General features: G+C 40.7%; 1 protein-coding gene across 1 annotated transcript in view; it reads right to left on the bottom strand.

The window, feature by feature from the left end:
- LOC136854673 (carboxypeptidase D-like) overlaps positions 1-24,343 on the bottom strand; it is a 226,835-nt gene that overhangs the window by 144,596 nt on the left and 57,896 nt on the right. The window contains exons 9-11 of the mRNA XM_067131272.1: positions 15,215-15,366; positions 12,961-13,152; positions 1,848-1,933 (exon numbers count right to left, since the gene is read on the bottom strand). Of these exons, the coding sequence (XP_066987373.1) occupies positions 1,848-1,933; positions 12,961-13,152; positions 15,215-15,366 (430 nt within the window). The remainder of the gene's footprint in view (positions 1-1,847; positions 1,934-12,960; positions 13,153-15,214; positions 15,367-24,343) is intronic.

Below are 24,343 nucleotides of genomic sequence, written 5' to 3'. Positions count from 1 at the left end.
ACTTGTTTGCAATTAAAAAGTCTGGTTAAAATGATGAGTAACATTTTAACAAACCCTTAGGAAGAATCTTTGAAGTTTTATTCCAAAGAGAATGTGGATGCAACTGCTTATGGAAGGAAACAATACCATTAATTTATATTTCAATCTCTAAAGTATGTTATTACACGAGTTGTTCCACATGAAGGCGACATCTAGGGGTTTTTAACCACTTATATAACCTTAGTATTTATCATCATACAAAAGAGTTTCCCAGTCATCTCACAATATGTCTGAAACAGCAATCTGCTTAGCTTTTGATGATTTAGGTGAATATGAGTTTATCTGAACCTAATGTCATTCCTACAAACCATAACTGATGCTCATCTGTTAACACATATATAGTGAACTAATTGCCCCATGAGGGCTGCAGCAGAATTTATTCTTGATCACCTATGTGGATGTAGCAACAAAAAATCTCAGAAAAGGGATCTCCAACTTCTGCTGTCAACATTCAAAGCACCCAGAGTGACATGTATAAGAAATAACAGATCCTTTCTTTCAGGCCACATCTTTCCTTCATTGAGTCTATCCATAAAATCCAATACACCAGGTACTTTGAGTATTATAACTGTTGCTGGTTTCATCATCACTGGGCTTACAAATGCTAAAGAATTCACAATACAGGCACTCACTGGGTTACAACAGTTTGTCCGATAATATTTAAATCTATATTTTATCCTGGGCAAGCAATATTTGGGACATTACTCTCTGACTGCTGGGCATCTAGGTAGCAGCAGTGCTCCTCACCTCTCAGTCTGCCATGTGGTCACTTGTGTGCAAAACCAGCACTCGATAGTGTTCTAATGCTACTATTTTTATGGATACCTTCCTATATCTAAGTTATATTTTTAAGCATCCATCATGTCTACAAAATGTTCACCTGTCTCTCCTGCTACTGGTAAAAAGAAGAGGAAGCCAATTACTTTGGAGGATAAACTTAAGATAATCATCAAGCATGAAGGCAATATACCTGTGCTGTATGTTGCATAGGAACTTGGACTTTGGCAATAAATTATCTCAACCATCTTGAAGGATAAGAAGCTTCCTTGACACAAGTTAAATTTCAGTAATAGTGACAAATAGTTCTCAAAGAATCCTCATGACCAAAAGCCTTCAGTTTTGGGTAATCTTGAGACTTGAAGTAATCAAAACTTACTTCTACACAGTGAATATTCTTTGGATGAAAGTCCCTTAGGGCTAATTATTAACCTAAAATAACATGGGAGCATGCAACATTGAATGGCAGTCTTAAATGAAACGTTTCTCTCACCCCGATTAACATATTTTATAGGCTCATTAAATGCTGCTGGCAAGAATACTGCCACATCTAAGCTGTTCAAGATTCTTTACAGTGAATACCAATCCTAGATCTGCTCAGTCTGTTTTCACAAATGTTTTCTATTTTCTATTGATAAAATTAATACCAACTCCATCAAACAGTCTGTGATGCCCTAGGCTGGTAGCAACCAGTAATAATATTCTCTAAAATCAAAGGAACATTACAAATTCAAGCCTAAATCATCTTGAGTTAAAACAGGTACTAACAGTGGATCAGCTGTCAATGAAGGCTTGACTACCAGTGACTTGAGCATTTTAAGAACTTTTAGCAAATAATTGTTACATATTTAATTAATACTAAAAATAACAAAACACTCTAGGTTACATTTTTGTTAAACCAAAAGTACATTGGTTTAGTTTCCTTTCCCAACACAACACCACTGCACTACTTAACACAGGTAGTCTTATTGGATCTTTCCTCCTTAGGTAAGTTTCCTCTTCCAATGCAAAACTGCAACATGAACACTTACATGATTTGTAAAATACTGGTCTGGAAAGTTGCGATTCAAATCCATCATATTAGAATTTTTTCGACCAATCACTCCTCCAAAGTCACCTGAAAGATATTCTTTTATTACCCATGAAGCAAAGTAAATAAGCTAACAGTAATGACTTTGTTATGCAAATTGAGGCTTATTCATAAAAATCTCAAACACCAAACAACAAAATTACAGATCAATTACTGGCAGTATTAAAAATAACATATGTAGATGGCTACTATATCTTACACTGCTTCAAACCCACGACATGCTCGGTATATTCTTTAAACTTACATGGTGAAAGTGGATAACTGGGTTTCTAATTTTATGTAGAAAAAGCCATGGAGAAAACTTGAGCAGTCATGTTTAATGAACTTTTAATTATAACAGAATCAAAATACTTTATTAAAAATGCAAAACATAAGATATTAAAAATGCAAAACATTATGATAATCTTCACCCAAATGGTAAAATTCTTGGGCTCAATGTTTCATAACCATTTGAACCAAAAAGCACACATTACATTCCAAGTCATTTCCATACCATCCGCTATCTATAGCACCCATTTACAGAGGGACTGACACCGTAAGTTACATAGATAAAAATAAAAATGTGTAAACCTCAGTAAAAAAAAAAAGCTATCTCTTACAACTCCAAGAGCTGACAGATCAACCTTGATGTTATGCAAAGAGACTTTTAGTCTATTTTAGACTGGGGAAGCTAAGTACATAACATATTATATGAACCATTTCCCCACTGTGACCTGGTAACCACACAAAGTGTATTGAAGTTATAGGAAAATGACTCTCTGACTAAAAAGCACTTTAGTCAAATGGGCAATCTATAAACAATAATTCACCACCATTCCCAATTACAATACTAAAACCAAACCTGAATTCAGCTGCATGGGAACACCAAAGGTTTTCTTTGTAGGTAGCATTTTCAAGACCACAAGGTAGAAATTACAATGATTTCTACTTCTCTAGAGGTTATAATTTTCACAGATGTCTACAACCATGTATAGAGACCCCACCTGCTAGACTTATCATCAACTGTATATGTAGGTACAGTACAGTGTTTAGTCACAAGAATAATAAGAAAATATAGAATACTGCACTATGAAAAATCCGTGCATGGGTGAGTTTTCCCGCGAATAATTTATAGATAGGTTCCAAAGAAAATTTCCATGAATCGTTGAGTCCACGACTTGTGAGAACACGAATGTGGGGGTTTACTGTACTGCCGATTTTCGGTTATCAGCAAATCCCCACCGTTAACCTGGGACTACCTGTATATGTGAATGTATAATGAATGCTGTGCAAAAATACATTAAAGGGCAACAACCTGATGAATGCCAAAAGATGACTGGAAGCATACAAAATAGAACCATATTACAGTGGATTGCCCAGTTATTTACTTACTATGAAGCATGCTTTCTCAGTACATATACAGTAGTTATTTGGGTTATGTCTGAGATACATTCCTACGCCCATGATGTAACCCAATTTTGGGTGTAAGTCGAAACTTAAGCATACATACTGATGTAAATCAGTAAAAATAAAAAAAGAAAACAATTCTGAGCACACACATACAGTACAAGGGTAAATATTAGCCTTACATTTACTCCTGTGATAAATTACAGTACAGACTGTGCAGTACAGTAATACCTCAAAGAGTCGCAAGGTTAGTTTCCAGAACCCGTCGCAGAAAATATGGCAAAAATACGCCTTCAAATACATGAAGAGATGTTTTAAAAAAGTCCTCCCTAGTTTTATATCTTATGATATTGATGTGTGTTTTCTTTATTATGTTTTCTTTATTCTGTTTTCTTTTTTCATAAAATAGCGGATACTCACCAATTTTATGCAACTTTTCAAGAAGTATTTCGGTCTTATTTCGAGTAAAACAAACAATAAAAACAAAAATAATACATATGTAAGAATGCAAGTTAGTAAAGAATACTTTCACACCAATAAAAGATATACTGTAAATCTCATATTATGATGAAACCACTTGAAAATAGTGAACAGAATCTGTCATGCCATCTACTAACAAAAAAAATTACAAATTTAGTGTCGAAATGAAACTTATTTAAGTCATATTTCAACTTACGACACTTCATATAACGAAAAACAACCTTGTCCCCTACAAAGAGAGTATCTAGAGATTCATTTACGCCAACTAGAAGCAAGAAAATCGCTATGAATTCAGTTAAGTAACGGTGAAATACACTTGCCTCATTATCAGCCTGATTTCCAAACCAAAACATTGCTGTCACTTTTTTATTTCGGTCATATTTCAAGTAAAACAAACGATAAAAATGAAAAAATTTCTATAAATAAGAATGCAAGTTAGTAAAGAATAGTTTCACACCATTAAAAGATAAAGCTAGTATTATTATGAAATCAAGTGAAAATAGTGAATTGAGTCTGTTTTGCCATTTCAACCATTGTACGATAGTCAACAATTACCGTAGTTATGTTGCAAATGACATGAATTAGAACAGGACTGATATATTTTTACATTATAAAAGTATAAATGGATTCTGTAAGTGAAATAACATTGTATTGATACTGCAACTGGGGTAAACCCTTCCCAAGTCAACTCGTCTTGCAAGAACCTTGTTTTTCAAAGAACTTAAAGTAAAATCATTTTATCTCACTGCTGACACAAACAGCCGATTGTGGGGAAACTGCTTCTTCTCTAAATGTCTAGTTATTATTCCCTTGGCAGCCCTTTTTGTCCTTCCCCCAAACTTGTGACTGCGTTAAGCCCTCTTCCAGTTTACTAAGCTGCCCTTGGAGATAATCCCCACTTGTCTGATGGCAGAAGTGACAGAAGTGAAAGTTGGATGGCCCACATGGCACACAAGCAACCCACGTGTACCACCCCCACCTTGTTGGTACATCTACAAGGACTCATCTCTCTGGAATAAGGTGAAGTGCCAGGAATCTGTGATTTACCAGTCATGTAATTCTTTTCCCTGTGCTAATCAGTTTTCCGTTTTCCAAACACAATTATCCTATAGACCTGACTTTGTTGTTAACTTGTGTTCGTAAGTGATTTTAACAGTATTTTATACCAAGGAATCTTGGCACCACCTGTGCACCCTCGAACCCATAGTTACACTAACTCCGCCAAGTAACCGTATGCGTTCTCCACTGCAGATGCAGTTTTCTTGCTGTGGATCCTTTGCTTCGATTGTGCTTTACTGCCGTGGTCAACCCACTGCAATGTAATCCTTGGTGCCATCAACTGGAATTCCTGGCACCTTCAGTTATCATCTCTCCATCATAATTTTTTACTCCAGCAGGACCTCATTTACCTGTCATAATTATTCCCATCTTCTGATTTTGTTATTGTAAATATATGTGATTTTAGTTAACTTAAGAGTTTATCTCAAATTCCCCCTTCTAGTAAGGCCCTCAGCTCATTACTTTTTCTTCTTTAGTAAGGCCCTCAGCCCATTACTTTTTCTTATGTTCTACTAGCCCAGGAATTTTAGTCAGACTAGCGTCATCCCTTGTGGTAAGTTACTTCGCCCTAGATTAGAACATAAAAATATTTTGCCGTGTTTTTTACTTAAAGGATACGTATAATGAGAGAGAGAGAGAGAGAAGGATGGAACAAGAATTTTTTAATAAATTTACAGTATGGGAGATGGTGAGGACGTAACCTTGCTATCGAGTGAAAAGTCAGTAGGTTTCTGGATACAACATACTATATGATGGTGAGTGGGAAGAGCAGTTAAACAAGAGATTACAAATGTCAATATGACAAAATCAGGACACCTTCAGATCTTCCTGATGGTGAAGGAAAAAATACACCCAAACATCTTACATTTGGAAGAATCATACAGTCACCATTAACACTGGATAAATATGACATTTTCATAATAAAATAAAGTTTTAAGTATACTTACCCAGTAGTTACATTGCTATTGTTTCGAAACTGAATGGCAGCTAGAATTCAAAATATATGCCAGCAAAAACAAAAAAACAATATGGCAGCTAGGAGATACCCCCTCTACCCACTGGCAGAGGAGTGAGGAACTACCTTAACACAAAAATTCAGTCGTTTATGACCCACATTTATGAGAGGGGAGGAGGGAGGGCTTTGATCATGTAACTACTGGGTAAGTATACTTAAAACTTTTATTATGAAAATGTCATTTTTAAGTATGTAACTTATCCAGTAGTTACATTACTGATTCCCACACTAAGGTAGGCAGGACCATGAATAGACAGAACTATAAGTTGTGTTAACCTTCTTTTATTGGGTAAAAGAAATGTTGTAGTTCCTTACCTGTTAAGTGAGCAATCCATACTGATACTGCCTCTTAAATATGGAGCTCTTCTTAACTGCCAAACGTGGCGAGGGAGCCATGGGACGTCTATGGCAGGTAAATTATCCTTGAGACCTAGAAGGGTTCGTAGGACACGAAGAATAACCAAACAAATGCCCCTGCTCAGGGCGCAGTACCAACCAAAAAATATAAAACCAATTGATGGGCATCACCACTAGCCTACACCAAAATTAAACCCCTTAAAATAACTAATGACTGAGAGGTACTCCTAAACGCACAGCACAATGTATCCCCAGACTTCCCAGCAAACTCCAAAATCTGCGCCAAGAAGGGGACACTAAGGAAGGATGCACTTCCTTATCACCTTCACCCAATACCATGCCAGCCACTACAAAAGGACCTAGGGTACTGCAAATATCATATGTTGTTTCCATATCTTGTAGATAATGTGAGGCGAAACTGACCTACTCCTCCAAAGGGTCGCTTGTACAATAGAAGAAAGAGACAAATTGCGTCTGAAGGCCAGAGAGGTCACAACCACTCGTGTTTCATGTGTTTTAACTTTAAAAACACTGCACTTAGCATCATCCAAATTAAACTCCGAATAAAGGAAGCCAACGCGTTTTTTGAGAGGGGTCGAGAAGGATTCTTAACAGAGCACCAGAGATGGTCCAAGTTACCTCTAATAGACTTGGTCGCTTGAATATGAAACTTGGGAGCTCTAACGGGGCATAAGAGTCTCTCCTCTTCTCTGTCAACTAGATCTGTCAGATTACGAATCTCGAACGACGTGGCCAAGGCCTGGATGGGGTTTCATTCTTGGCCATAAAACCCATATTAAAGGAACAGATAGGGTTTCCATTTGCAAAACCTACTCTTTTATTTAAGGCATGCACTTCACTTACCCTCTTCGCTATAGCTAAGGCTACTAAAAATAGTGTCTTTCTCGTCATCTCCCTTAAAGACGCTGTACTGAGAGGTTTGAATCTATCATTCCTAAGCCACTTCAGAACCACGTCCAAGTTCCAGCCTATTAATCTTGGTCCTTCCGTCCTCTCCTTATCGAAAGACTTAACTAAATCTGACAAATCTTTGTCGCCAGACAAGTCTACAGTAGACCACGGTGTCGAAACACCGAGCCCAACATAGCCCTGTACCCCTTGATGGTAGAGGTAGATAATAGTTTCATCTTCTCTCCTGCACCAGTCTCTAAAAACATTCCACTTGGCCTGGTATATGTCCGAGGAAGACCTCCTTCTGCATTCCGTGATAGCTTCTGAAGCTTGCTGTGAAAATCCCTCGTCTCTGAGGAGACGTCTGAATGTGGTTAGCGCTAGACCTGACAGACCCTCGTGGAACTTTCTTATGTGAGGCTGCCTGATTAGATCCTTCTTTTGAGGTAGAAGCCTTGGATACTCTGTCAGAAGTTCCAGCAGATCCAGGAACCAATCCCTCGATGGGTAATATGGCGCGATCAGAGTCATTCTGACGTTCTTGTATGTCCTGAATTTGTTCAACACTTCCCTCACTATCTTGAATGGCGGGAAGGCGTAAATATCCAGATTCTCCCAATTCTGAATCATGGCATCCGTAGCCCAAGCCTGATGGTCCAGAATTGGAGAACAATAAATTGGAAGTCTGTTCTTGGCTGTGGCAAATAGGTCTACCAGCGGAGTCCCCCAACACTTCCATATTTGTCGACATACCAAGGGGTGCAAAGTCCATTCCGTCGAGATCACTTGCTTCTTGTGACTGAGCAAGTTTGCCCTTACATTTAGTTTCCCTTGAACAAACCTTGTCAATACTTGTGTCTGATTTTGCGTCAGCCACAATAGCAGAATTCTCGCCACCTCGCAAAGGGAGAACGAGGGAGTGCCTCCTTGTTTCCGAATATATGACAGAGCTGTTATATTGTCCGAATGGACGACTACTACCTTCCCTCTGATCTGTTCTGCAAATTCCGTCAACCTTAGATGAACAGCTACCAAATCTTTCATGTTGATATGCCACTTCTGTTGGCTTTTGCTCCAAACTTCCGACGTCTCTATGTCCCCTAGAACCGCACCCCATCCCTGGTCGGATGAGTCTGAAAAGAATGTTAGGTCGGGGTTCAACGGAGCTAGCAACTTTACTTCCATCAATCTTTCTCTTGACAGCCACCAAAATATATCCTTCTACATTTCCTCGGAAATCTCGAAAACGAAGGAATCCGGGAATTCCTTCCTCCGCCACTTCGCTTTTAGATAAAATTGTAATGGTCTCATGTGGAGGTACCCCAGATCCATGAACATCTCTAGGGACGATAACGTCCCCAGAAGGCTCATCCATTCGTTCACAGAGCAAGTTCTGAAAGCCAGAAACTTCAAAACTTTTTAAAGGCAAGAATCGACTCTGAGCCGACGGAGAAGCCCGAAAATTCACTGCATCTATCTGAATTCCCAAATATACTGTCTTCTGAGAAGGGATCAGACACGACTTCTGATGGTTTATTAGAAAACCCAACTCCTCTGCTAATCTTAAAGTCACTTGAAGATCCTCTGTGCACTTTGCTAGAGTTCCCGACCGAAGAAGCCAGTCGTCGAGATAAAGAGATATCCTGATCCCCTGTTGATGGAGCCATTTCGAAAATGGGGTAAGAATCCTGGCAAAAACTTGAGGTGCTGTCGAAAGGCCGAAACAGAGCCCAAAACTGGAAAACTTGGTTCCCGAATACAAAACGTAGATACTTCTGAGACTCTTGGTGTATCGGACATGGAAATATGCGTCCTGCATATCCACCGTTACCATCCAATCTCCCTGTCTGATGGATGATAGAAACGTGTTGTTGGTCTCCATGCAGAATTTTGTCTGTTTTACAAACTTGTTTAAAGCGCTGACATCCAACACGGGTCTCCCACCCCCCAAAGCTTTGGGAACTGAAAACAGGCGATTGTAGAAGCCCGGAGAGCTCTGATCTTCCACTGCTTCTACAACTCTCTTGTCTAACAGGGTCGACACCTCCTCGGAAAGCGGCATGGATTTCTCTGAATCGCCTAAGTAAGCCATCAAAGCTATCAGTACTCTCGAAATGGGGGGCTGAACCACAAAAGAAATACAGTAGCCCCTTCTCAGAGTCTCCACAACCCAACTCTCTGCTCCTATCTCTTTCCAACACCTCCAAAACTGCAGAAGTCTTGCTTCCCACCAGTGCACATAGGATGTGCTTCTCACTTCTTGTTGGCAGACTGGGGAACTTTCTTAACTGATCTAAGAGGGACCCTTGTTCTTCCTCTAGAATTTGCCAATCCTCTATAACCTCCTCTACCTTGAAAGGGCATTCCATGCAAAGATGAAGACGCAGAAGAAGAAGACGAAGTCGGACGCACAACTGGCAAAGCAACAGAAGCCTCTCTTGGTCTTTTGGAGGACTGAGCCAGTAAATCCTGCGTAGATTTCTTCTGAAGAGCCGAAGAAATCTCCACTAACAGCTCCTCTGGAAACAAGTTCTTCTTATTAAGAGGTGCAAACAACAAGGCCGACCTCGGACGCACAACTGGCAAAGCAACAGAAGCCTCTCTTGGTCTTTTGGAGGACTGAGCCAGTAAATCCTGCGTAGATTTCTTCTGAAGAGCCGAAGAAATCTCCACTAACAGCTCCTCTGGAAACAAGTTCTTCTTATTAAGAGGTGCAAACAACAAGGCTGACCTCAGAATTCTTGACACTCCCTTCGTGAGGAAAGAACACCATATTCTCTCTTTTTAAGAACACCTAAAAAAAACATAGCAGTCAGTCCCGAAGCAGCGTCAATAACTCCTTGATCTAAAACGTTAAGGGCTTCAGATAAATCTGTAAATGTCTCCTCATCCAAAGAAGAAATCTCACAGCCCAACGCTCCAATGGACCAGTCCAAAAAACTGACCACCTCAAAAATACGAAAGATGTGCTTCAACAGGTGATCCAGTTCGAGCGTAGAAAACATAACCTCCACTAAATTAAAACCTGAACGTCTTGAAGAATCAATAAGCCCTGAGAAGTCTCCCTGGGAGGAGGCAGAAATTTCCAAAGAGAAGGCTTCCCCGGTCTTGTAGCAGAGTCATCTCCGAGATGTCAGTCTGAAAGGAGGAAAATAGAAGATAGTCTTGCCCTGCTCCCTCTTCTTAAGGAGCCAAGTATCAATCCCTTTTAGTGCTTTCCGTGCTGAAAAAGACAAAACAATCTTCATAAGTTGCGAAGCACTCTTATTCCAATCCCTCGAGCGAGAAGAGTCCGGAGAGGAAGGCACTACATGAGAGAACGAATCCAGAAAACTCTCAATAAAGAATTTCAAAAGCGTCTTGAAAGCGGTGGAATTGTGACTCTCCTGTTCCATTTCCTCATCGCCTTCTTCGTCTGCTTCCTCCTCCGAATATGTAGGAGAAACAACTACCAGAGAATGAGTCTTGTTCTGAATGGGTTGCACAAAACCCAAAATCTTATCCAACTTCGTTTGAATGGCAATCGCCGAAAGGTCCTGAACTTCCTGCTCAGAAATCCGTGTTGGAGAACCCAAGCGTCTGGCAGACGATAGGCGAGTTGGCGTCAATGAATGAGTCGAAGTTTCAGGCGCAAGAATGCGCTTCTCCTGATACTGGCGCTCACTGCTATCTCCTCTTCATCATCCAATTGAAACGACTGCGTTTGTGCCTCCACATCAAGCGAAATCCTATTACTCTTCTTAGCAGAGGTTAACTGGCGCCTTAGAGCCAGTTCCTGTGCTCCCTCCCCATCTCGGGAAGGCGAAAAAACCTCCGGAGCCTCCCACCAACTACAACCAGGGGAAGGAGAAGCATGAATAACCATTCGCTTCTTAGGCATTGCCTCAAGCGAGACACCACGAGACCTTTTAAGTAGGCGAGACTTGCCCGAATTAGACCATTGGCATCTGGGCGAAGACTCTCCTCAGCTCGATAGGTTTGCAAACTCCTCTCTGGAGACGCCTTTCCAATGCCGCTCCCTAGCAGTCTGGGAGTCGACATCAGATCCGCCTGAGGGGGCAACTACCCGTGAGCAGACACCACTCGCCTCCCTTGGACTTCCAGTATGCTTCCTCCCATGGGATGGGGAGTCTAGCAGGGACCTTTGGCTAGGAGCACGAGCGGGCCGAGAAGCCACCTCCTCCACTTCACAAACACTAACATTCGTCACTTTATCCTCCAAGGGTTTTACAGAGGATCCCAACTTCTCAACAGCTTGAAGCAATAATGAAAATTTCATGTTCATACGGCTTCGAGGCTGGTCACGGTATCGAGTTCAGGTGAACAGAAACCAGGTGAGGGAACAGGTTGATTGGGTGTTAATGGGAGAAATGGAAAGTTCATGATCCTGATTATCTACTTCCTTAAAGGAAGTAGATGACTGCAGCTTTCTGCTTCCTATCAGAATCTAATTTTTTCATCCTACTTGAATAAATCTTCCACTTCCCTTCATCCCAATCTCTACATTCATCACATGTCAAATCCGGGTTACAGCCCTGACCTCTAGAAGCTGCGCAAAGAGTATGTGCATCATTAATCTCTTTAGTTAACCTACTTTTGCACCCTTTGCTGCAAATTTTAATTGCCCTGTTCTTACCTGAGCTCGAGTCTGACATACTGCAAAGAAATGAGGGTAGCTAAAATAACAAAAACTGAAAATGATGTAACTGCATGTCCTAACTAAATATTGAAGACAAAACACCAAGTACATCACCAAATTCCAATAACAGAATATTCCTGAATTCTAGCAGCTGCTGCAAATAGGTGCGTACAGCACAAGCCGGCAGAAACGACTGAAGTTTTGTGTTAAGGTAGTTCCTCACTCTTCCACCAGCACCAGTGGGTAGAGGGGGGTATCTCCTAGCTGCCATATTGTTTTTTGTTTTTGCTGGCACAAATTTTGAATTCTAGCTACCGCTCGATTTCGAAACAATAGCAATGTAACTACTGGGTATGTTACATACTTAAAAACTGATTCTATTGGGAAAAGTGGTTGAAGCTGAATAAACAGATAATTAGGTAATTAAATTTAACAATACTAGGAGCAAAAAAAATAACAAGGTGTTGCTGGGTTGATGGACACACGGAATAACTACTGTTACTCTCAATGAGGTGCCACCCATAAGGGTAGGGTTCCTTTATCATTTTGGGGCATATCAGAGCCAATGCTGACTACAAGATGACGTTTTAACATAAATATACAATTAAAGATGAAGAAATAAATTCATACAATTGACAGGGTGGCCAAACTTTCCTACCAGACAAAACAGACAAACAGCCAGCTGTTCAAAAGCGAACACTTTGCTTAAGGATTTGGCAATAGGTAAAAGCAATTACAGGAAGTGTTCAGGCCAATGAAGAAACACACAGCAAGTGTTCAGGCCAATGAAGAAACACAGACATACACAGGAAAATTAAGCAAAAATAACCAAATGATCACGACAGAGAGCATACTCCAAGACAATGAAGATCACAACGATTTAATGACTCAAAAGGACTACGAAGGCTATACCTAAAATTTGTGAGGAAAATGACTCAAGGTGCTTTTTGTACAAAAGACATGCAAAGAATGAGTGGTAGAAAACGGGTTTTACTCCTTCTGAGATATATCAGATCACTTCTACTGCAGATTAGGCTAAAATAGGTAATGGATTTGTGTTAATAATATAATTTTGGCCAAATCACATCACAGGTTTTAACATAACTAAAACATTCTGGCAAAAAATATAAAATTAAAAAACATCCCACAATAAAATCTAAAATCTTATGTTCTTGAAGGTCTACCGCTTACAAATATATTCCATACCTTGCTGAGCAACTTCAAATCCATCAGGGTTCATGGTGGGCAAGATGTGAATTCTTGTGTCATTAATGAGTTTGGATATACGATTGTTTCTGCCATAACCATCAAGGAGATACTGCATAAGCAACAAGAGTGATTCACGGCCCACTGCTTCATTACCATGCATGTTTCCTATATATTTGAATTCTGGCTCACCTGAAATAAATACACGAATGACATCAGCATAAGAATTCTTTCCAAAGAACACAAAGACTGGAAAATTTGTCACAGGATGAAACAATATGCAAATAAGGGTGGCTAAATCTTTTCAATATCATTGATGAGTCAAGCCAAAATAAAAGGCCATCAGCTTGTCACTCAAACTTTGAAGCATGACTGTATACATTGTTACTATCTTTAAATATCACTTTTTAAAACACTGTTAACCTGATGATGATGATGATTATTACAGTATTATTATTATTATTATTATTATTATTATTATTATTATTATTATTATTATTATTATTATTAATACAGTATTCAGATGATAAACCTCTATTCATATGGAACAAGCCTACTGGGGCCACTTACTTGAAATTTCAAATTTCCAAAGAATATGGTGTTCATTTCAAAGAAGTTACAGAAGGTAACACGAAATACAGAAAGAAGAGATCAGTTATTAGAAAAGAGACAAAAATGTGAATTAATATATTAATAATTAAAAATATAAATGATTAAAATACAAGGTAAGCTATTTGCCAGTAGTAATGCACTGCATCTTCACCTGAACTTTTGAGGTTCCAATTGCACAACATCCTTAGGGAGATTGTTCTACAGTCCAACAATGTGAGGAATAAAAGACCTCTGGAACTGAGAAGTTCAACAGTGTGGCACATATACTGCCTACTGATACTGCTGTTCAGCAAATGTGGTCACTCTACACAGGAAAAGAGGATCAAGGATCAACTGTGATAGTGAAAGTTCTCTGTTAAAAAACAACTTATGAAAAATTGACACACAAAAGACCCTCTGTCAAGGTTTATTGTCATAAAACTGCTAGTGACAGAAGCATAAACCTACTAGTATCATGAATCACTCTATCTTAAAGAGATAAATCTCTGGCTGAAGAAAACATCCAAACCAGAGAAGAGCATTCTAGTATATGAATGATCAATGACCTATAACAGGTTACTGATTTTCTCACTATAAATATATGAGGCCTTAAGTACAATACCTAACTTCTATGTGGCATTTGCTGACATTGTCATTAGATGTTTCTCAAAAGTATGATGAGAGTCAAAAGTTACTCCGAGTATAGTTAAAGCTTCAGACTCATTCAGCAAAGTCCCATCCACTTGAAGGGGAGGATGGGGTGGGAAATCAGTAAAAGATCTACTAATCAATAGTGTTTTTGTTTGACTAGAGTTCAGCCTCGTACCCACCAACTACACCATTCATTAATCTGCTCCTTGTCATGAATGAATGAGACTAATGGTAGCTTCATTTCTCATAATTGGAAAAACTATTAAACCCACAATTGTTGCATCATCCACATACTGGACAACCAGGCCAACAACCATATCACTTGTATAGACTAAAAATCACAGCGAACCAAAAACACTACCTTGTGGGACACAAGACATGATAGGTCTTGTTCGTTAAAGATCATATGACTGCAACTCACTGCTCCCTACCTGTAAAAAAATCTTGAAGTAATCCTAAAGCATATCTATGCACTTCAAGATTCTGAAGTTTAAAAATAAGTCCCTAATGATTTACTAAATCGGAAGCAACACTAAAATCTATTTGAATTACTCTACACTCAAAACCCTTATCAAGGTTCTCTTGCATTTGGCATGTCAAATCTAAAACAGCATTGCAAGTACCCAACTGCTTCCAATATGTATACTGACTATTAGCTGACAATCCCTTGGATTTGACATACTTGTACAGTGGCTGGAAGTTTGTCTGCAACTTTGGAGAGCACAGGAAGAATAGAAACTAGCCTGTGTTTACTACAGCCTCAGATAAGCCACTATGAAACAGGCACTGCATTACTAAGCTTGCGCTCATCAGCAAGGGTACATAAACATTTTTGTGGCACACATAGCATAAATGGTACATCCCAATATATAGGAACAATAGTAGTGGATATTCATCATGCACAAGATCATCAATGTTATTTCCAAATTTATAAGCTTTGTTTGTGTTTATTCTTCTACCTACTGCTTGAATCAATATAAACACCAAGAAAATCTAGTATTTACACACTTACCAGGCTCATGGATCCCAGGATTGTCTGAAATTTCTAAAACATACAATTCTCGGCCTTCAACACTCTTCCCAATGCTGTACATTCGAGTCAGTTTTGGATATTTTTCATTCAACTTCTTCATGTAGGCTTCTACCTCAGGATAGTGATGATACCTGAAAGAAAGTCTCAAAATGTATATGTGATTTTCATAAAATTTCTTCCTGGAAAATGAGTATTTACTGTATATGCAGAATACATCTGAGCCTAATAAAACATCATCTAACATAGGACTGCAATTTCAAAATCAACTACTATTCTTTATGTGAATGTAGTCATCTTGAGAACCCTTATTCATGTCCCAATCTCTTTTGTCATGACTGACTTCGCTGCTTAATTAAACACTGCTTTCTAGCCATGATGTAGATGAATGAACTATCCAACAGCTTTCTTTTTATCAGTTTTAAAGCTTGTACTTCAGTAACCAACAGAGTAAAATACACACCTTATCCCCATGCTTAAAAATAATGGGAGATTACAGTGGGCAACCAGGAGTATTTTTGGGTTGGTAGAATACAAAAACTACATAAAAATAAAAAGGAGGTACCCAAACCTAACTGTCCCTAACCGAATCTGAACTAACCTAACTGAGGATGCTGGTTCCTGCCTGACGGAAGGTTGGGGGTTACTCATCCAGAGTTGGGGCTATACACCATTTAGTAAATCATTTAGAGAAATATAAGGATGCACCCTAACCTTACTAACCTTAACTTGGCCTAGCCTAGGGCACTGGGTCCTGCTTGATGAGGGATATGGGCTGTTAATCATTTACTGAAACACAGTCGACCCCTGATTATTTGCATTTCAGGATTTGTGGATTCACCTATTTGCAAATTTTTCTGTGGAACACAACTCCAAATAATTTGCGAAAAATTCACCTATACACAGATTTTTTCGTAGAGCATATCTAAAATATTTACTAATTATTTTTATTTTATTTTTGTGACTACATTTTTTATGATAAAAAATTATTTACTAATTTTCAAATATTATTAATCTAAACACAGCAAAATATTAACAAAATACTTTTTTTCCTAAAAAACACACACCAAACGATGTGCAAATTACAATCACAAAGCTCACAGGAAAGAAAATGTTACCCTTATCTACTGTATACGTTAAAAGGAAACGGTAAGGCTTGAATACTGTATGAGAGAAAATGTGCGTGCTTGTTTTAGGGATAACTTGATTAGTTTTCACCTTGGTAAGAGTACAGTAAGAGTTGTTGGAGTGTTCACACACAGCTGTAAGCCATATGTTTTTAAGGGCACAGTAAAGCATTTTAGGAAGAGATTTTTTCATAGAGCATATCTAAAATATTCGCTAATTATTTTAATTTTACTTTTGTAACTACATACATGTCTTTTATAAAAAAGATTTACTAATTTTCAAATATTAATATTAATGTATACACTGCAAAATATCGATAAAATATATTTTTGCAACATCCTGCAGATAGAGCGCATATAGAAGGAAGTGAAGCCAAGTGCCAGCCTTCAAAATCCTTTGAACAGACAAGTTGTTTTTGAATGCCAAAGAAGGGCCTAGCCCTCAAACATCATGTGCTTTTGCATGCACTGTGTTAGGACTGGGCCATGAAGTCAAACTATAAGCTTGTCTGATAGTTTCATGAAGCCAAAAGGAGATCATATTCTTGGACACTTCTTTCTTACTCTGGCTATTGCTAAGGAAAAGTCTTTGGCACCCCAGTCTGAAGTGACGAGTCCTTTTCAAATAGCAGGATAGTGCTCTGACAGGGCAAAGGAGCAATTAGTCCGGATCGTTGTCAATGGTCACTAAGAGACGGAATGGAAAAGGATTCAAATCTCTCTCATGAGAAGAGGGGTTCTGGGTCTTAGCCACGAATTCCAGGGCAAATTCAAAGGCTAGGGACATCCAACTCCTCGTATGTTTGACATCAAAGGATAGGCCATGGAGTTCACCAACTCGTCTCGAAGAGGCCAGGGCCAACAGAAAAACCATCTTGAGAGTCAGGTTCCTGTCTGACACACGGCATAAAGGCTCAAAAGGAGCACAGGTGAGGCTGCCCTGTACCAAAGTCAGGTACCAACTGGGTGGTCTAAGTTTTTCGCAATACAAGGCTGCTCAAAGCTCTTGAGAAGCATTGAGATTTCCTACGAAGAAGAAAGATCGACATTCCTCATATGTAGAACTGCACTCAAGGCAGCTCTGTAGCCCTTGATGGAAGACATGGAAAGTCATTGCTCTCTGCAGAGAAAAACAAGGAAGTCTGCTACTTGCTAAACAGAAGTTTCAACTGGAGAGAGACCCAGTTGATGACAACCACCACAGTAAACAGCCCACTTGTTCTGGTACATGGCTAAGGAAGATCTTCTGAGATAGCCTGACATTTCCGATGCTGCTCTGCAAGAAAAGCCTCTTGCTCAAAGGAGATACTAGATAGTCTCCAGCTGTGAAGGGATAGGGACCCTACCAAGTGGTGGTATCTCTGGAAGTGGGATTGGCACAGAAGGCTATGCCACAGAGGAATCTTTCTCAGAGCTTCTGACAGTAGGGATAGGAGATCGGGGAACCATTCCGCATGAGGCCAAATGGGAACAACTAGGGTCATTCTGAGATTCTCAGAGGACACTGACCTGTTCAGAACCTGACAGATTAGGCAAAACGGAGGGAAGGCAAAAACCTCCAGACTGTCCCTGGGGTGTTGCAGGGCATCCTCTGCCACTGCAAAGCGATCTGGAACCACGGAACAGAAGCCCTTCAGTTTCTTGTTGAACCTTGTTGCAAACAGGTCTATTGAGGGCCTTCCTCGCAGACGAAAGAGCCTGTTTGCTATGTCTTGGTGTAGAGACCACTCTGTCCCTATGACCTGACTTTGACTACTCAGATTGTCCGCCACTACATTCTTCCTGCCTGGGATATACCTGGCAGAGAGGTCCACTGAATGATCTACCTTACCCTCTCAGTTTCCAATGTGCAGAAGATGGCTAGCTGCCTCTGAGCCCCTCTAGGCCTATCAGGGTTACCAACCTTGGATGGTCTGTTGTCCCATTACTGGACTTCACGTAGGCCTTGGTCAGCTGGGACCCCGTTCCTGCGGCTCCCCCAAACCTTGCCTAGTACAGAAAACCCCCCATATTCGCGGGGGATGCGTTCCAGATGCCCCCAACCGCAGATGGTTAAAATATGAAAAATACATGCTACCCCGCCTCTAAGTTCACTTATAACTGCCTATCTTGAAAGTTCAAATACCAAATGTATACTTAAATTATCATCCTACATCAAATATACCTTAAATTATTATCCTATTACTGTTTTAATCTTTGAAATTACATTATCATTAATATAATTTCAAATTCATCCTACACATTAGTACCCTTAAAAATATATACATACGTACTTCTAAGCCTTCCAGCCAAAACAGAGAGAAAGAGAGTTACCACTTCGACTTATATTCAACAAGGCTGACTGGGGCAAAAGTGAGAGAGAGAGAGAGAGAGTTTATCTCTTAATCTCTCTGACAAAAAAAAATTATGTTTGTTTTTTGTCTTCCAAAGATGTAAAACCTATACCACACATTTTTAAAACACTATGAACACACACACACAAAAAGTATCTTTTCCTGAGAGAGAGAGAGAGAGAGAGAGAGAGAGAGAGAGAGAGAGAGAGAGAGAGAGAGAGAGAGAATGCCTTACTATATCAAGATTGAAATCTTTAGAGCTTCTGAGAGGTAACACTCCCCGTCCCCTCCGGTCAATATGTTAAACTGTCAAGTAAAGTGACATTTGCTGGGGGGGGGGTCTGGAATGCATCCCCCACGAATACTGTACTAGGCAAGGGTTGGGGGGAGCTGCAGGAACAGGAACTGTCATAGCAGCTGACCAAGGCCTGTGTGAAGTCAAGTAGTGGGACAACAGACCATCCAAGGTTGGTAACCCAGATAGGCCTAGAAAGGCTCAGAGGTGGCTAGCCATCTTCTGCGCATTGGAAACTGAGAGGGTAAGAACAAGATGGCTGGGCATCCACTTGGAAAGGGGAGGAATTACCCTTCCCCAAAAGAGCACAAGGGCAGCATCAGTAATGAAGTCTCCTGACCCCTCTCCCAAAACTTCTATAAGCAAAGCTATACAAGAGTGGGAAGGGGTAAAATCTTTCAGAGAAGATTAAGCAACTGGAGGATTTGGCAAGGTGGCAAGGAAGAGGCAGAACAAGGAGCAGCATGTGACACAGCCATTGAAGGAGGGAACCCCCTCCAAGGTGGAGCCTACAACTTCCTCTTATGCTACCTCTTCTTGGCCAAGACCCTCCACTGCTCAGGAGGCCAAGAATGACATTCAGGGCATGGATTTGTGATATTACAATCATTAGCGCTACATCAGCTACACGTAGCATGGGGATCACTTTCAACCAATGCCAAAAAATTAGTTTGTTCAACACTTCCCTCACTATCTTGAATGGCGGGAAAGCGTAGACATCTAGATTCTCCCAATTCTGAACCATGGCATTTGTAGCCCAAGCCTGATGGTCCAGAGTTGGAGAACAATAAATTGGAAGTCTGTTGTTCTTGGCTGTGGCAAATAGGTCTACCAGCAGAGTCCCCCAACACTTCCATATTTGTTAACATACCAAGGGGTGCAAAATCCATTCCGTCGAGATCACTTTCTTCTTGAGACTGAGCAAGTCTGCCCTTACATTTAGTTTCCCTTGAACAAACCTTGTCAATACTTTTGTCTAATTTTGCTTCAGCCACAATAGCAGAATTCTCGTCGCCTCACAAAGGGAGAACGAGTGAGTGCCTCCTTGTTTCTGAATGTATGACAGAGCTGTTACATTGTCCGAATGGACTATTACCACCTTCCCTCTGATCTGCTCTGCAAATTCTGTCAACCTTAGATGAACAGCTACCAATTCTTTCATGTTGATATGCCACTTCTGTTGGCTTTTGCCTCCAAACTCCCAAAATCTCTATGTCCCCTAGAACCACACCCCATCCCTGGTTGGATGCGTCTGAAAAGAATGTTAGGTCGGGGTTCAACGGAGCTGGAGACTTTCCTTACGTCAATCTTTCTCTTGACAGCCACCAAAGTAGATCCTTCTTGATTTCCTCGGGAATCTCGAAAACGAAAACGAAGGAATCCGGGAATTCCTTCCTCCGCCACTTCGCTTTTAGATAAAATTGTAATGGTCTCATGTGGAGGTACCCCAGATCCATGAACTTCTCTAGGGACGACAACGTCCCCAGAAGGTTCATCCATCCGTTAACAGAGCAAGTTCTGATAGCAAGAAATTTTAAAACTTTTTGAAGGCAAGAATCGAGTCTTTGAGCCGACAGAGAAGCCCGAAAATTCACTGCATCTATCTGAATTCCCAAATATACTGTCTTCTGAGAAGGGATCAGACACGACTTCTGATGGTTGATTAGAAAACCCAACTCCTCTGCTAATCTTAAAGTCACTTGAAGATCCTCTTTGCACTTCGCTAGACTTCCCGACTGAAGAAGCCAGTCGTTGAGATAAAGAGATATCCTGATCCCCTGTTGATGGAGCCATTTTGAAAATGGGGCTAGAATCCTGGTAAAAACTTGAGGTGCTGTCGAAAGGCCGATACAGAGCCCGAAACTGGAAAACTTGGTTCCCGAATACAAAATGTAGATACTTCCGAGACTCTTGGTGGATCGGGACATGGAAATATGCATCTTGCATATCCACCGTTACCATCCAATCTCCCTGTCTGATGGATGATAAAACCATGTTGTTGGTCTCCATGCAGAATTTTGTCTGTTTTACAAACTTGTTTAAAGCGCTTACATCCAACACGGGTCTCCCACCCCCCGAAGCTTTGGGAGCTAAAAACAGGCGATTGTAGAAGCCCGGAGAGCTCTGATCTTCCACTGCTTCTACAACTCTCTTGTCTAACAGGGTCGACACCTCCTCGGAAAGCACCATGGATTTCTTTGAATCGCCTAAATAAGCCATCAAAGCTATTGGTACTCTCGAAAGGGGGGGCTGAACCACAAAAGGAATACAGTAGCCCCTTCTCAGAGTCTCCACAACCTAGCTCTCTGCTCCTATCTCTTTCCAACACCTCCAAAACTATAGAAGTCTTGCTCCCACAGGTGCACAGAGGATGTGCTTCTCACTTCTTGTTGGCAGACTGGGGGACTTTCTTAAATCTAAGAGGGGCCCTTGTTCTTCCTCTAGAATTTGCCAATCCTCTATAACCTCCTCTACCTTGAAAGGGCATTCCACGCGAAGATGAAGATGCAGAAGAAGACGACGAAGTCGGACATACAACTGGCGAAGCAACAGAAGCCTCTCTTGGTCTTTTGGAGGACTGAGCCAGTAAATCCTGCACAGATTTCTTCTGAAGAGCCGAACAAATCTCCACTAACAGCTCCTCTGGAAACAAGTTCTTCTTATTAAGAGATGCAAACAACAAGGGTGACCTCTGAATTCTTGACACTCCCTTCGTAAGGAAAGAACACCATAATTCTCTCTTTTCAAGAACGCCTAAGGAAAACATAGCAGTCAGTCCTGAAGCAGCGTTGATAACTCCTTGATCTAACACGTTAAGGACTTTCGATAAATCCGTAAATGTCTCCTCATCCTAAGAAGAACATGCAGAAATCTTACGGCCCAACGCTCCAATGGACCAGTCCAAAAAACTGACCACCTCAAAAATACGAAAGATGTGCTTCAACAGGTGATGCAGTTCGAGCGTAGAAAACATGTCCCTTGCCGAATTAAAAGCTGAATGTCTTGAAGCGTTGATAAGCCCCGAGAAGTCTCCCTGGGAGGAGGCAGAAACTCCCAAGGAGAAGACTCCCCAGTCTCGTAGCAGAGTCGTCTCCGAGACATCAGTCTGGAAGGAGGAAGACAGAAGATAGTCTTGCCCTGCTCCCTCTTCTTAAGGAGCCAAGCATCAATCCCTTTTAGTGCTCTCCATGCCGAAAAAGACAAAACAATCTTCATAAGTTGCGAAGTACTCTTCTTCCAATCCCTCAAGAGAGAAGAGTCCGGAGAGCAAGGCGCTACATGAGAGAATGAATCCGGAAAACTCTCAACAAAGAATTTCAAAAGCTTCTTGAAAGCGGTGGAATTGTGATTTTCCTGTTCTATTTCCTCATCGCCTTCTTTGTCTACTTCCTCCTCTGAATGTTTAGGGGAAACAACTACCAGAGAGTGCGTCTTGTTCTAAGTGGGTTGTACAAAACCCAAAATCTTATCCAACTTCGCTTGAATAGCAATTGCCGAAAGGTCCTGAACTTCCTGCTCTGAAATCCGTGTTGGAGAACCCGAGCGTCTGGCAGACGAGAGGCAAGTTGGCACCAACGAACGAGTCAAAGTTTCAGGTGCAACAATGCGCTTCTCCAGATACTGGCGCTCACGCGCTACCTCCTCTTCATCATCCAGTTGAAACGACTGCTTTTGCACCTCCACATCAAGCGAAATCCTCTTACTCTTCTTAACAGAGGAAAATCGGTGCCTCGGAGCCAGTTTCTGTGCTCCCTCACCTTCTCAGGAAGGTGAACAAACCTCCGGAGCCTCCCACCAGCTACAACCAGAGGAAGGAGAAGCATGAATAAGTGTTTGCTTCTTAGGTACTGCCTCAGGAGAGACACCGCGAGACCTCTTAAGTGGGCGAGACTTGCCTAAAGAAGACCACTGGCGTCTGGGCGAAGACTTTCCTGAACTTGACAGATTCGCAAACTCTTCTCTGGAGACGCCTTTCCAATGGCACTACCTAGTGGTCTGGGAGTCGACATCAGATCCGCCTGAGGGCGACTACCCGGGGTGCAGATCCCACTCGCCTCCCTTGGGCCTCCAGTATGCTTCCTCCCAGGGGATGGGGAGTCTAGCAGGGGCCTTAGTCTAGGAGCACAAGCGGGCCAAGTAGCATTAACGAAAATTTCATGTTCATACAGGCTTCGAGGCTGGTCACAGCATCGGGTTCAGGTGAATGGAAACCAGGTGAAGGAAAAGGTTGATTAACAGGAGGGGTGTTAATGGGAGAAATGGAAAGTTCATGATCCTGATTATCTACTTCCTTAGAGGAAGCTCTAACCGCAGCTTTTCTGCTTCCTATCAGAATCTAATATTTTCATCCTACTTGAATAAATCTTCCGCTTCCTATCAGAATCTAATGTTTTCATCCTACTTGAATAAATCTTCCACTTCCCTCCATCCCAAACTCTACATTCATCACATGTCAAATCCGGGTTACAGTCCTGACCTCTACAAGTAGCTCAAACAGTATGTGTATCATAAATTTCTTTAGCTAACCTACTTTTGCACCTGTTGCTGCAAACTCTAATTGCCCTGTTCTTACCTGAGTTCAAGTCTGACATACTGCAAAGAAAAAATGGTAACTCAAATAACACAACCTGGAAATGATGTAACAGCTTGTCCTAACTAATTCTTAAAGAAAGACAAAACACTAAGTACATCACCAAATTCCAATAATAGGATATTCCTGAATTCTAGCAGCTGCTGCAAACAGGTGTGTACAGCATAAGCCGGCAGAAATGAATGAAGTTTTGTGTTAAAGTAGTTCCTCACTCCTCCACCAGTGGGTAGAGGGGGTTATCTCCTAGCCACCATATTGTTTTTGCTGGCGCAAATTTTGAATTCTAGCTGCCGTTCGGTTCTAAATAATAGCAATGTAACTACTGGGTAAGTTACATACTTAAAAACTGAAAATATGGCAGCAAATGTCCATTCTTGGGTTAAAAACAACAAAACAACTGAAAGAGCAAACTCCATAAGTAAGCATCTGCAGTGATTTTTAGACAAGAAAATTAACTAAAAATTGATTAAAACAAATTCATCATGCCATCTTTTCTGAATTATTTTGCTGAATGACATTAAAATACTAAATATGGGAGCTATAAATATTGCCAGTCCTCTACTGGGCATGAAGAACCACTCTCACATCTAGCTAATGTAAATAACATAACCTACTCTCAAATGTGTAAAAAAAAAAAAAAAAAAAAATCTAACTAGCTAATTACGAAAAAAAATTTAAGAGCTGTCTTCATTAAAAACTAAGGAAAAACAATCTGCTCAACAAGATTTTACCACTTATCATAAGGCCTGACTGCCACAGGAGTTT

Source organism: Macrobrachium rosenbergii, chromosome 29 (assembly GCF_040412425.1).
Source record: "Macrobrachium rosenbergii isolate ZJJX-2024 chromosome 29, ASM4041242v1, whole genome shotgun sequence".
NCBI classification, from domain to species: Eukaryota; Metazoa; Arthropoda; class Malacostraca; order Decapoda; family Palaemonidae; genus Macrobrachium; species Macrobrachium rosenbergii.
Note: the sequence above shows the minus strand (reverse complement) of the source record. Positions and strands in the feature narration are given on the sequence as shown.